This window comes from Xiphias gladius, chromosome 8 (genome assembly GCF_016859285.1).
Source record: "Xiphias gladius isolate SHS-SW01 ecotype Sanya breed wild chromosome 8, ASM1685928v1, whole genome shotgun sequence".
NCBI lineage: Eukaryota > Metazoa > Chordata > Actinopteri > Istiophoriformes > Xiphiidae > Xiphias > Xiphias gladius.
In genome coordinates, this window is record NC_053407.1 from 21,815,034 (window position 1) to 21,830,127 (window position 15,094).

The window sequence follows — 15,094 nt, forward strand, 5'->3', positions numbered from 1 at the left end:
ATGTTGTTATATTTGTAATATTGAGGCATCAAGGTATAAAGCACTCTGACATTTGCCCGTCTGGTTTTGTGACTGGAAGATCGTTTTGAGACAGTTTTACAGTGCCGGTTAATCGGAGTGTCAGACGGCCCCTGAACACATCACTCAAGATGTTTAACAGAGTGTCTTTTTGAAGTTTTTGTACACCGTGATTATCTTGTGTGGCATTGAAGCTGCTCATCTTGTTAGATCCTCACAATGCTGTTTTGTTCAGTGACTGAGGGAAGCATAATAGGAGTACAACTGTACAATGTGGGGGGTTTTTGTCTGTCAAGAGTAGCAAATTATGTGGATATGCTGTTATTAACAAGGGGCTGTACTTTTATCACACACACTCCAGTGGCAGTGAAAGCCATTGACAAATCCTTTATTCTCTAGATTCCAGCAAAGACAAAGGCTGGGAAATCCTGTCACTTTGAGGTATTGAACACATTTAAAAGAAAATGAGGAAAAGGATCCTGCTTACGCCCAGCTGTCCGCCTCTTTCTGTTTCTCTGCTCCCCTCCCTCCTTGTCTTTCCCCCTCTTTCTTCCTCTGTGTGTCTCCCCGGCAGCTGTCATTCTCTTCATACAATGGACCAGAATTACTATGAAGGGACAGACTACCTCTCCCCTGTTCCAGCTGATGGAGAGAGGACAGAGGAGTTCGAGTACGAGGTAAGAATCGCAAATGACATCGCTGCTAACTACAGCTTGACAGATTTATTGGCATGGCTAATGATATTGGCTAATTTGAATCTAGAACCAATTAGCTTTGCTTGGCATAAAGTTTGAAACTTAGCCTGGCTCTTTCCAAAGTTGCCTGCCAGCTCCTCCAAAGCTTACTAATTAATTGTTTCTCATTTGTTTCATCTGTACACAAATAGAAACGTTAAAACTGTGTGGTGTTCCTGCTGTAACTTTCTGCAAAGCACAGTGACTTCTGGGAGTCTTGATGGCACCATGAGATTTCCAGGCAACCAGTAGAAAACACTCATATATATTTATATCAGCATTGACCCAGCAAATCCTGTATGAGCAGTACTGCTAACAAACTGCTAAAGATTTAGTACAGGTGTTACACCCTTATGCACAGACACACACACACACCTAACCCCTGCAGCAAAAGGACGCACATTACCTCTACACTCTATTAATGATATTTAATGATGCTTACCAGTTGGTGGAGGGGCGCAAACACTACCTGACCCTACAGGCAGATCTTAGAGGGGACAGAAGTGACAGATGATCAGACACATTACAGACAGCTTGAAAAATCCCTCGCTTCTTCCGGCAATGACGACGTGCCTCCATTTTTATTTTTTTTTCTCCCCTTTCAAGGCAAAAAGAGAAAGTAGAAAAGCTCCAAACAGTGACAATGTTACTTGAGAGTTGCTAATTGTTTTCACAACTCTGGAAGAAAACGCTAGCAGGCTGCTCAACTGTGAGGTTGATCAAACCAAATTAGAATGAGGTGTGTGTGTGTGTGGCAGGTTCTGGTAAGAAAAAAAAAAATAAGGAAACACATTTCTTTGTTTCTTCATCTTTATTGGAGTGCAAGTAACAGAGGCTGTTGGAGAGACGATCTTTCTAAGGCTGTTGATCTCTGATACATACAGATATACATACAGATGCACTGATTCAACTGTGACGGTAAGAGATAAACAGACTCTGTCTCCGCTCTCCGCTTTGGTCCAATATTCTTTATTTCTGAGTCATTGAGGTGCGAGCATATTTCCAGCGAGGGCTCCGAGGGGTCTGATGTATGATGAATGCTCACCCCTCCTTCCTCTTATTTGTTTCATTTGAATTTCTGAATGCTTCCACCCACTGAACTTGAGCTGTTTCTTCACATCCTAAAGAGATTTGTGCATCCAGTTGGATCGCCGAGGCATCAGTGTCAAATCGGAATAAATATGAAATATAAAAGCCTCTCTTTATGCCTCATTGCTATTAACAAATCCTTTTATACAGTGTATGCTTTGTAGCTGGCACCATTTTTTTATTTCATGCTCAGGGAGTTGGATACCCACTAATGCAGCCCCACTCACTGTATGTCAACTGAAAACACTATAACGGGGATGTAGGTAGAAGCTGAAAAGCCACTTTCAGGGTCAACCTCATCCCTCACTCCCCGAGAAACAAGAACGAAGGAAAGACATTTCTATAAATTACCTGTGTTGGATGAAAAAGTTCAGTGGGGGAAAGCAGTTTGCCATTACATCACAGAGAAACCATCTAAATCTATTTCAGCTTTCTAATACACCAGGACATTGATGTTTCTGTTAGGGTAATCACCATGTGAGAGTCCTGGAGTACAGTGGCTGCTGAGATGAAGATGTCCCAGATGCCACTGCTATAAACATTCATAGTATATTGTATATTTGTAAGCTGTGTGGGCTCATGTGAGAAATCGGTCTGAAATTTGATTTTCATGTTTCTGGACTTTGTACTTAAAAGATTAGTTGCTGCGGGATGCACCACATACTGCTAGTCTCCATCCAATCCAGCCGAGCTGTTTTCGCAGTTATCGGCTGGTGTGGACTTTATTCAGTGAAAAATCAAGAGAAACGTCGAAAGACTCTTTACAAACACCTATATAGTTCGTACATTAGTTACGACCTCCAACTTAGAACCTACATCGCTCTCATTCAGTGTGTTTTACATGCACATAGCTGCCCTAATCAATATTCTTACACTGATCAGCCACTACCAGTTACCGGTTTTAATGTTGTGGTTGAATGGTGTACAGATTATATTAACAACAACTCAAATGATTGATGTATGTGGCATCTTTTTGCTCATTGTTTAGGTTTTACTGCCTGCAGCTTTACTGGGCATTCAGACCAGAATCAACCCAGTGTTAAAACAACTCAACAGGCTGCATTGGTTTGGGTGTGTTATTTCAGGTACCGGTGAAACATGAAATACAATTGAAGAAGGCTGGTTGAGCAAGAGGCTTATCAGATACCAAAGTACTGCAACGCTGTTTGTATTAACTCTGAGAAGGGATCACGGCTGCAATTACTTAATTTTTTGTTTCAACAGTCGCAAAGGTAAACAGTAGAAATATGACACATGCGTTACAGTACAGTGGTAGTTATGGAATGTGGGCTCGCACATATTGATTGGCCTTGCTGGACGACATTGTGTTGCACTGTGGCAAAAGTTGAGCCAGGTTAAACTTTTTTGCATGTGTTGTTTTTTTGTTTTGTTTTTTAGCCAGTGCTGATCCGTTGGCTTAACCCCACTGCGACATCAGGTTGAGCGCATTCAAATGAAATTTTTTTTCAAGAAAGGCTAAAGTCGGTCTGAATGCAGCCTATCTGTTTTGGTTCAGTCTCACTGCTGTTATTGACCCCGTTTCCCGCCACAGCAGTCAGCTGTTTTCAGTGAAACAGGTCTGATAAACCCACTGGGAGCTATATGCCCAGCAACAAACAGCAGACAAAGTTAGTGACTAGTTGGTGAGCACAGTGGGGCATTTAGTAGCTAAAGAACCAGACATATAGCAGTTTATAGCTTGTTCTGCTCTTCCCAGTTGGCCAAAAAATGGATGCACGCTTATGGTATTTTACAGAAAAATTAATTCTGAAACATCATGTAAATGAGAGAAGATTTCTGTGATTGGAGTAAAAGATTAGATAAACCCAGTTAAACAGCTAGATGTTTGCTGGAGAAACCTGATTTTTTTGGTCATGTGTACTAAGCAAGCTATGGAAGGGGGATACATTGCAGCTGAGATAATTTGATTGTTCATTCTGTAGAAAGGTGAGGGAGAATTTCTCTTCCACATGATTAAAACTAAATGAACCCTGGTATCAGGAGCCTAAAATGCCTCTTTCTTCGCTGATGGCTGGCTTACTGAAACACAAAGTCCATGCCTCATAGCTAGAAATTCACACCGAAAAAAAAAAAATCATACATTTCCTAGGATCCCTTTATGTGTATGTGGCAACACCACCAGGTTGGTAACCATTCCTTTGATTTTTTTTCGGTGAGTTCTGATAACACAAAGTACTCTAAGCTCAGAGATAGTGTTCCCACTCTTCCTGCCAATGGTAGCCATCCATGCATTTGTGACTGCTTTTTCAATTACTGGTAATCAAAGGCACCATTATTATGACAGCATCCAATGTGCTTTGATGGTGGGCGCCAATCTCCCCCCTAATCACACCATCGCAGTCATTAATTTACTGTCAGCCCTCTTCCCTGTGCCACGCCGCAATCTCCTGCCTGAGAGGCAGAGAGCTCGCCTGCAGAATGGAGAAAAAAAATCAAAAGGCAAGAGGAGAGACAGAGATATGTGAATGTTTGTTTGATGGATCAGGAGACACCCTCCTTCTACTGAGGCATCTGAGCATGAGTGGGTGTTTTTTTTTTTTTGTTTTTTTTTTTCCCCCCCTTGCACAATATTGTCTTAAAACAAGAAACCAAAAGAACATCTGGTAAAGACAACTCACATACATTCAAGGGAATGGGAATGCAGTCTCAGACTTTTGGACCCCACTGTATATGTGCTGCACATAGTTAAACACCCACACATGTAGGTTTGACATTTCATCCAACACGAAGTAATTGTAGCAATCTATTTACTCTGATCAGCCCTAACCAGAGGTCTCCTGCACTATATCCAGCCATTAATTAGCCAGAAGTAACTTAAGTCTTGTTTCACAGAGCCAGATAGGGATGATGTAGTACCTGCTCACACCTCTGCTTTGCCTCAGTCTTAGCAATTAATTTGTGTGGTTTATTTTTAGACAGATGTCTCCAAGACACTGCTACTGATTTCAGTATTTCCCACAGATATCCCACAACTTCTCGCATCATATTAGCATGCAAGATGTGTGCTGTCTCTCTAGCTCCCATTACCTCCATGACTGCTTGGTTGCATCAGGAGATGTGCGGCTTTAATAATATCGCTACCAACAATAAAGCGGATAGCTCATTAGTAACATTTTTTAGTATTACTAATTTTTGCAGCTCACATCGTTCAGGTAGTCAGAACGAAAGCTTTGTCCGTCTTTCACGTTGTGTCCTTACATATCAGTCGGGGGTTTGAAGTTGTCATCACTTCTTAGGCAGTCAATTAAAGATCTGAGCTCCCCGTCAGGTGTAGGCTGCCAAGAAAGATAAAATGACAAAGCCCAGATGATTTTTCATCTGGGCTTTCATCATTTTTTCATCCTTTTTTTCTTTCTGTCTGTGCTAATGTGTGTGCTCTTCTGACTATTCTTGTGTGTGTAAGCATTGGCTTTGTTCAGGGATGCAGGAAATATTCTTAAGAGTATGAGTGTGTATGGGAGTGTATGTAGAACAGCAGCAGCAGGTCCCTGGTCCAAAAACACCTAAGTGATCTGTCAATGTGTGTGAAAAACAGAGGTAGAGAAGTGTAGGAAGAAATGAGTGACAGGGGAAGCCTAAAGGTATGTTTGTGTGTCTGTGGAGAATTGGGGAAAGGGTCATAAACAGCTTAGAAGGGGTAGCCAAAGGCACCAGGTGGCAGCTCTCTGGCAGTGGTATTGGCCTTTTCCCTCTCAGCTGGTCCCTCTGTGGTCGAACCACCCCCACCCCCACCCCACCCCACCCCCTTTTGTCCTCTTCCCAAGCCCTGCCACATCTGACACGTGTAAGCAGCCAACCCACACTTGTCACAGAGGAAATGAATCTCTCTATTTCTGTGTGAGACCCCTCTGAGCCCTTGCCGCTGCCTCATTTCTCTCTGCCCCCTCCACCCTCCTCTCCACTCAACCACCTCACTCCCGCTGCCGAGAGTTGGTGTATTTCTGCTCTAATGAAGACCATGGGAGGAGAGGCCATTTCACACTTGATTCTCTCCAACACCCTTGATACGTTTCAGCATTTGGAGATCGAGCACAGGCTTGTGCTGTTTGGTATTTGGCTGCACCTCTGTGGTGGCAAACAGAGTGCAAAGTGGTTTATGTGAAAATGTGGAAATTTGAAGTTGTGTTTGGTAGGTTTTGATATTAGATGAAGGAAGACTGTGACACTCACTCAAGTTCTTGGTGTGATTAAACAAATCTCGCTTCTTGCGTATTTGTACATCTGAACTTAAATGAAGAATTCATGTAGACACCTGGGTACTAAGCTATGTTCCAAGGGCCTTTTGGGAAATTCAACAATCAATGATTAGTAAGTCAATAGTTTGTTGATCTCTCCCCTGTGGGGAGAGATCACTTTAGTGAGGATTATTTTAGTGCTGCAGCCAATATGTATATCTGGTACCATTAGCATAATTATAGTTTATTTATAGTCTAGACATTCTATAACTTGGCAACGACTTGAAGGAAAAACACTTGAGGTCCTCTGACATTCATCAAAGCCCCACCAATCACACTCTGTGAGCTGAGAATGTCTTTCATGATCAAACACTTGGAGGCTCAAAAACCTCAGATGAGAGTCGGCAATTCATACTCAATAACTGTTTCAAAACCAAGTTGGATTTTTGTAAAGAAACTTGAAGAACATTGTTATTTGATCTTCAGTGGAGCAGATCCTTAGTGTTTGTGTAGCCGTTGTTATGCAAGATTTTAGTTTCATGTAGGAGTATTGAATTTATTTGGAGTCTCAGATCAGTTTCAATTTCTTCTTTAAAGGTTAAAGAATTTTTGTGGTTCAAGGTCAACAGAGGGACAGAAATCTTTTACATCTGTTTAACTGTTGTTACAACCCGGTGAACTTTATGCCTGCTAATCATCAGCATGTTAGCGTTTAGCTTGAAGCAGCACTGTGCCTGGCATGCATGGCTGTAGACTCTTAAGTCTTGTTATTACATTTTCTGCATTTCCCCTCTTATCTACCTAGGAAGTGGAATTGTGTCGACTCAACAGCCAAGAGAAGTTGGGTTTAACTCTGTGCTACAGGACAGATGAAGAGGAGGATGTGGCCATCTATGTCAGTGAGGTGAGTAGATAACTTGCCCTTGATGGGAGACTAGAATGCTTTGGGTTGAAAGGGTTTGTTTCCTTCATTCAAGCCCGTGAGTGTTGCACTTGCCAACTTAGTTTGCCACGAGGAAGCACTAACTTTTCATACTTAACTTTTTCAATCGAGGACTCGGTAAACACTGGATCGGCTCTCTTTTATCTTTTCCCACTCTGCCTTGCTCCTGGATTCCTCATATTTCAGTTCTTTGAAGTCTCACATTTACATATCATACACTAGAAACAGGCAGTCATCATGGCTAGATCAGAATGCTTCAGTAAAATGCCTAAACAATTGAGAAAGCTAGATTTTTGAGACTAAATCAATTGTGACATTTAATGTTCATCTTCCAATTTATGATTTACTTTGGTATTCATGTGAGCAAAGCAGGTTTCTCTATTGGGTATAGTAATTTTTAAAATTGAACTGTTTTATCAACCACACATGACATTACTGAACAGTTTGGCAATGTTTTAACTGCATGATTACACTTTCAGTTGCCAACATGGAATGACTGCCAAGACAGGAGAAAAAAAAACGCTTTCAGGTCTTATATTGCACCCAGTCCTTTCAGTACAGCAGACATCAACAAGTAGGCCATGAGATACGTGTAAGCAAAGAGACTTGCCCTCTGATATTCCTCCACTTGTTGGTAACAGAAAAAATATACTTTTCTCTATTCTGCTCAACTTTCTCTCTGATTCGTTTGAAGTTAACTCGGACCCTGCAAGGTGTTTGCTTTGAGAGCTGAGTGGAATACAAATCTCTGAGGTCTGTGGCTCCTGGCAGCATCTTTAAGTGTTCGCTCTGTAAAAAAAAGTCCAGCTAAGACGAGTGTGCTGCATTTAGATAAGGTGGCTGAATGTCGGTGTGTACAGGATGTGTTCGACGTAAGGTTACGTGCTCGGATCTTGCTTAAGTAGTGTGAACACATCAACGCGAAGTAAGGAACAATGCAAGGTCATTTCAAAACGAGCTACAAAGTTGGGAAATATAGCTTTGGTTGAATCCCCACATTGTTTCTACTCTTGTGTTGTTAAAGTTGATTTCCCTCTCTCAATTGTCTTACACAGTACAGGGGCTAACTAATTTAGAAGAACAAGAGCAGAAAAAGTACATTCCCTTCGTACAACAGTCGATCCATTTTCTATACCTGCTCATTTCTGTTCAGGGGCACAGCACAGGGGCTGGAGTATATTCCAGCATGCATAGGGCAGGGTCCATGTTGCACAGGTCGCCAATCCAATCAGGTCTACAGCACAACCAAGACAGGCACACTCATTAACACCAGTGGGCAGTTTAGAGTTTTCCCTCCACCTACCACCCCTTTTTATTTCTCCAGATCCATTTTCTCCCTACAGTTCAAACACAGTGAGAAGAGCAAACTCTACACAGAGCGTACCAAAGCTGAGAGTCAAACCTTCTTACTCTGTGGCAAAACTGTAACCACAGCCATTTCACCCCATACAATGATATCTTTAAAATTGATCAGATCCCTATATTTTAGTTTTCAGTTGTAGATTATTCAGGGTGTGGGTGCTCTCCCCATACCCGCAGAGAGATTACCTTCAATTTCTCCTCCAGTCTTACCCCCATCCCTGTCTAGTGACCTCCCTCCCAGTTTAAGGAGTGGTCCTCTATATAGTAGTGGACTATCATGAAGATGGAGTGCCACAGAACCTCACCATCTCCAGAGATCCCACCTGATAGGAGAGGGTGAAACGAGGGCCCCCAGACCCCGATTGATTGGCTGATGAAAGAGTAGTCTGCCCCCTTGTCCAGTAACATTAGTTATAGGAGGAGCAGGTGAATCATGTATTGTAGTTAAGTTATAGGCTGTAGTTGCTATATGCAGAGGCTATTGCTTTATTAACCTGCCAGGATATAGCAACTGAGGTGCATACAACTGAAGACTTGAATGAGGAAGTGGATAATTCAGTTTGTTCTGGGTTTTTCCCAGCGCTAAAATGGCTTGAAAACTGACTAGGCAACAGTGGGAAAACCATTTAATATGTTATGTCTTTCCGTGGCAGCACATGTAGTGTGTGTTGCTCACATTGTTAATAAAACTCTAGATATGTCTACCTAGGTGATGTCTACATAATGAGTTAAAACATATCTTGAATGAAGATGGAAAGTGTTTTAGTGGCATTATTTTGTTCCCTCTACCTTCACAGATCAGTCCAAACAGCATTGCTGCCAGAGATGGACGCATCCGAGAGGGGGATCGCATTTTACAGGTACAGTAGGACACACTCAATGGCTTTTATTCTGTCGCACATAACTATTTTCTCCCAGCACGAGAGCCCATTCATTTTTAATGGCAGCACATTAAAGGAGGAACTCACCCCCACTGTGACTGTTGGAGGGGGGTAATGTGCCCCCCGGCTTTTAGTTACTGACTCAGCACCACCAGGGGTTTTTAAGAGTTCTGGTTCAGGATGGCGCTGTGCTGCAGCTCATGGCCTCCTATGGGATAGCTGAGACGCTATGACTGTTATTAGCTCGTAGCCTCATGTTAAGACCTGACATCTGGAGGAGTCCTGCAACCGATAAGGTTGCAGGTTGTTAGTGCTGAGGGCTGGATAGTGTTGCCTCTATGGGTTAAGTGGGCGATTATTGGACCATGGAAGTTGCAGTTATGTGTCATGTGCTGTAACCATTTGGGCACCAAAGTGCTCCAGAGCCCCCTCTTTTAATGTTAAAGCTGCACAAATGGGTATGCTTCAACCCCGGGAGGCAGTGAAACTTGTTGAAAATAACGTCTGACGTATCACCTTATTAAGCTGTTGTGGCAAAACATTGCCTGTTTACACATTCAGCAGAAAAAGTAACATTAGTAGTTCTGTTCTGGTCATCTCCAACTCCCAAAGGAATATATCTGATTCTTACGCTTGCCAGGTATTCAAGATTCCAGGAACCAAACTTACACGACAGTTTGGTGCTGGGAAAGGTAGTGTACATGGGTTTATCAGGGCTTTTTTTCCTCTGAAAACATATGCGTGTGGAGTATACAGGATAAGAAAAACAAAACAACAAATTAAATGTTGAGCAACACCTTTCAGATTACATATAGTCATTTGAGCCATTGCTAATATAAAATATATTGATTAGTGCAGCTTTACGTTTGGTCATTGTGATGCCACAAATTGGTAATTTTAATTATTACAGGACACAGACAATAAACGGGCACTACAGTATGAATGGCAGATGAGGGGAATACACAAATTAATAAACAGACTTGATTTCTATGCTGAAAATGTGGTTTGGCATATACAGTAGTGCATTATGAGAGAGGAAACAGGAATAAAGTCAAGTGAATACTCTCCGCAAACAGTTATTAGATGCAGGCGGCAGATGCATAAGCACTGTTGGTCTAATTGTCTACCGGTGTCTACCATGTGTTGTGACTGATTTAAGGCAGGAGGGGGTGTGTATGTGTGTGTGTTTGCGAGGCAGACCGCTACTCTGGCACTATTATCCACCAGTGACAGGGCCATTACTCTGCCTGCAAAAAGATGGACGCCCCCTGTCAGTGGCCAGTTAATTGTACAGCTAGATGTATGTACGCTGCCGGATACTTTGGTGAACACAACAGCTCCGTCGGCCAGCGGCCACTGTCCCATTCATAATAACTGCTGGGCCCTGCTTCATATTAGAGAGCAGCACAGAGTGTTTACAATTTAACCAGCAAAAAAGGCATTATTATGCAGGGCCACTTTTATTGTGGTAGTTTGTTTTTATCAAGGGCCTTTGTATGGGAGATGATAAAGCTGGCCTCATTGTATGTGTATGTACTGTATATATGCCCGTGTTCAAATGTTTGCATTTGTGTACACAATACATATTTGCTTGCTTGCGTCTGACTTAATAGTGAGTGTGGTAATCATGTTTGTTTGTCCTCTTCAGATTAATGGCCAAGACGTACAAGACAGAGAGGAAGCAATGGCTGCACTCTCCAATGATGAGTGTAGGAACATTGTTCTGCTGGTTGCCAGACCTGAGATGCAGGTTAGAAGCTATCACACACTTGCCTCACATTGACATGTCTTTTAGCCGCTGACTGAAAAATCTACTGTGGGTCTAACTTGGGTAAAGGAAGCACAGAGTTCGCAAATTACAGCCCTGAAGTTTTGTCATTTACAATAGTCTAGGGGTAGCCAACCCTCTACCCTCCCCACCACTGCAACCACTCCTAGTGGAAGCCACCACGGAGACACCTCATCATGTTTTATTTTTATGTAGCGCGACTGTAATTGACTTCCAACACTAAGCCATAAAAGCTAATGGCATGCTAATGTGGAGTGAGTTCAGGCCCAAGGCCGATGGCGAATAAGTGGAAGGACTCTGCCGCAGTGCAGAAGAGCCAAGAGCAAGACTCTTTGTAATTAAATGTGTCTCAAAGTAGTAAATCTGAAGTCTTCAGATATGGATCCCATTTGGTTTACATCAAGCAGACAAACGGATGATGGATGGTGTAGAGTAAATGGGTCAAAGGTTGCAGTCTTATGTCCATTAAATTGTATTGGTTTGATTTTAAGATTAGAGTGCATGTTGTAAAGATGAGAGGGGGTGTTTTGTTGGTTAAGAAATAGGGAACTGCATATTGACGCTAGCAGTTTCTTATTTCAAGACCATGCTGGGTGTTTTTTCAGAAAATCCCATTTGGATCACGAAACTATTTGTTTTGAGAGACACTGTGTCGCCACAAGCTTTAGGCCTTGACAAATAACACTCACCCCTTTCTCTTTCTCCCTCTCTGTCCATACGCTTTCCTTCTTCATTCACCCTTAGCTGGAGGAGGCCTGGCTGGATGATGAGCACAGCGAGTTCCTGGAGCAGCTAAAGATGGAAATGTTGGAGGAACAGCAGAGAGAGGAGATGGAATTAGCTGCCTTGCAGGAGGAGCAGGAGAATGAACAGGTCAGACAGCAACAAAACATATGCTTAGCGTAACTGGATTAGCGAGTCAATGGCAAAGCTTTGTTGTCTGGGTTTAAAGAAACTCTGGAAAATTGTTTCTTTTTATTTGCTCTGTTTAATAAGAATAAAACCCCTAAAAACAATTGAGTCAAAAGCAATAGATTTAAATTATCCTTCCCCGTGATTGATAGACCATAGTACACACCGTGTTATGAACATCATACCATCAAACTGACCAATAATTGCCATGACACTATTAGGTCATTATTCAAAGTCAATATTAACCTTTTCCTTGAAATTGCTACTTATCTAGCCAGTGGCAGAGATGGAATCAAACTCTACATTGACTTTCCTCACAAAACTGAGTGAAAACAAGCTTCGCCCTTTGAAATATGAATACAAAATAATGATTATAAATATTTATGGCAGGGGACTATTGAACCATTTAAATTCCAAACATTAGTAATCATAATTTAAAATTCTGTTTTGTTGGAAGAATAGCATACTACAAAAATCCATATAAATGGGACTTCAAAGACATGGCAGAACAGAAATAGTCCCTGAAGTAACCGAGCTGTATAACAGAGTCATGCACAACAGTATATGTAATCCATCAGGAGAATGCAGAATAGCGTTTCACTTCCTGAACTCGTAAATACTTGGTGACTTTTTTGTTTTCTTTTTGTCCTCATTCCATAATGAGGAAAGAAAAACTACAGTACATTTCTATACATTACCCTATTTGTAAATACTGTAAGTTTAATTAGCTAAAACATATTTACAAGCATGGTTGCAAACTACAAATAAGTTACAGTCCCCGGTCCAAACATGTTAATTACATAAAAGTGTACTTAAATACACATTACAGGCTTCCAGTAAGAGCCATACTTCAGTATGTCAATAAAAAATAATCCTTACATGGATCATTAGAAGAAAGTGTATAACAAGGTTAGTTTTGTTTACCTTATTCATTTCAGAGAGCAGAAGATGATAAGCCCACCTGCTCCACACTCCCTCATCATAAGGACAGTGTACTGAGTATAAAAGACAGAATGGAAAGCTCAGGGCATAATGTCCTGGCACACATCCAGAGACGTCTGTCCCAGTGCCTGAGAGACAATCGGGACACACACATCACCAGTGGCTCCACGCAGCTAGAGGACAAAGAGGATGAGGACAATGACGAGACGGAGGGTGATCGTTTCCAGCAGCTCTTGGAGCTGAAGTGTCAAATTCGCAACAGCGGTGAGTACGACCTGTTCTACAGCCGCCGCAGCACCATTGAGTGCAGCATGGGGGAGCCGGGCGGCGTACAGCATGAGCTGCGTATGCTCAATGAGGAGCTGCGCAGTATCGAGCTTGAATGTCAGAACATCATGCAGGCTCACAAGCTCCGTAAGGGCCAGCAGTCTCCCTCAACGGGCCGCTCTGCACCCTCCACCAAAAACCAAAGCCTCCACCGCGGCGAGCCCACAAGGGGTAAGTTAGCAGACATTAATGAGAGGCTGGAGAAATCGGACAAGGACAGCTCCAGTGCCTATAACACAGCGGAGAGTTCACGCAGTACCCCTTTGGCAATGGACCGCTCCCCGGAGCACTCACTCCAGAGGATGGTTAGTCTCACCAACCAGAGGAACCTCTGCAGCAGCCTTGCCACTGGCCACTCTCTTAGCCCAAGCCCCATCCCGGCATGCCGTACTCCAGTTCCAGGCAAGAGCAGCAGCCCCGACCACAGCAATCCTTCTGAGTCAGACCAGACACCTCAGGCTGAGGAGGAGAGTAGAGGGACATTAAAGCCACATGCTTGCCAGATTCCTTACTTTTCTCCGTCCCACAGTTCCCAGCAAAGGCAGGCCAACATCCCAGCTCATGCCCGCCACTACCAGAGCTACATGCAACTGATCCAGCAGCGCTCAGCTGTAGAGTATGCTCAGAGCCAGCTCAGCCTGCTCAGTGTGTGCAAAGAGCCTCAGACGCCCATTAACGAGCCCAAGATGGAGTGGAAGGTCAAGATCCGCAGCGACGGCACCCGCTACATCACCAAGAGGCCTGTGAGAGACAAGATCCTGAGGGAGCGTGCTCTAAAGATTAAAGAAGAACGCAGTGGGGGAATGACCACAGACGACGATGCAATGAGTGAAATGAAGATGGGAAGGTACTGGAGTAAAGAGGAAAGAAAGCAGCACCTGGTCAGGGCAAAAGAACAGAGAAAAAGGCGAGAGTTCATGCAGCGTAGTCGGCTGGAAAGCTTGAGGGAGAATCCTCAGAGCAGCAGCGAGGGTCGCAAGGAAGTCAGCATTATAGAGCTCAGCCACAAGAAGATGATGAAGAAACGCAACAAGAAGATCCTGGACAACTGGATGACCATCCAGGAGCTGATGACTCATGGTACCAAGGCCCCTGAAGGAGCCAAGGTGCACAATGCCTTCCTGTCAGTCACTACTGTATAAAAAAAACAAAACAAAAACAAAAAAAAAACCACACACATTCTACCCCATGCGGTATAATATACTTGCCTCGTTCAATGTGGCGTTTTTATGAGGACAATAGGAATATTTTTCACACTTTGTAACCCAAAAAGCATTTTGTAAAGAATTTATCAGTGGTGTCATGGCATTTTCCTCATGTTTTTCCGGCATTGTTTTTCACATCACTCTGCAGGAAGAAACATTTTTTTATGAAACTATGACTATATAATTATTTTATTACTTCGCATTAAACATGTCTATCTTTGCAAGATTTTCATATTTATGTTGTAGCCATATAACTCATGATAGTTGTATGAGCATCTTAAAGAAAAGTTAAGTATTTTCTTTTGTGTATTATGTACACTTGCCAATTGCAAAGCAGCGAATCCATGGGTCAGATCTACTTATCCTTTAAAGCTGAAACCAATAAGTCTCAATGTTGTCAAGACAAGTAGTTGAAATTACGTTACTGGTTGTCAGTGCATAGACATGGCCTAGAGGTCCAACTAGTCAAAATCTGACAGTCAGCCACACAGATATCACATAATTATGACAGCTCAAATGTTTTTTTAAGTTTAAATTAATAGTAAATATCACAAATTCCAGTCATAGTACTGTATAACTTGCTCCTAATAAAAAGATGAGTGTAACTACAGCAAGCATGTGTTTAATCCCTTAAACCTACTGAATTTGAAACAAACTAATTTGGAATGCAGTTTCATTGGCCAAATGTTTTAATGC

General features: G+C 42.5%; 1 protein-coding gene across 2 annotated transcripts in view; it reads left to right on the forward strand.

The window, feature by feature from the left end:
- LOC120793484 (PDZ domain-containing RING finger protein 4-like) overlaps positions 1–14,389 on the forward strand; it is a 119,152-nt gene extending 104,763 nt beyond the window's left edge. Inside the window, exons 4-10 of one of the 2 annotated variants that reach the window (XM_040133603.1) lie at positions 418–459; positions 593–695; positions 6,843–6,941; positions 9,140–9,202; positions 10,872–10,973; positions 11,757–11,885; positions 12,863–14,389. In XM_040133603.1, the coding sequence (XP_039989537.1) occupies positions 418–459; positions 593–695; positions 6,843–6,941; positions 9,140–9,202; positions 10,872–10,973; positions 11,757–11,885; positions 12,863–14,335 (2,011 nt within the window). In that variant the 3' untranslated portion in view covers positions 14,336–14,389. The remainder of the gene's footprint in view (positions 1–417; positions 460–592; positions 696–6,842; positions 6,942–9,139; positions 9,203–10,871; positions 10,974–11,756; positions 11,886–12,862) is intronic. The other variant, XM_040133605.1, reaches the window with a different exon arrangement.
- Positions 14,390–15,094: the final 705 nt, after the last annotated feature.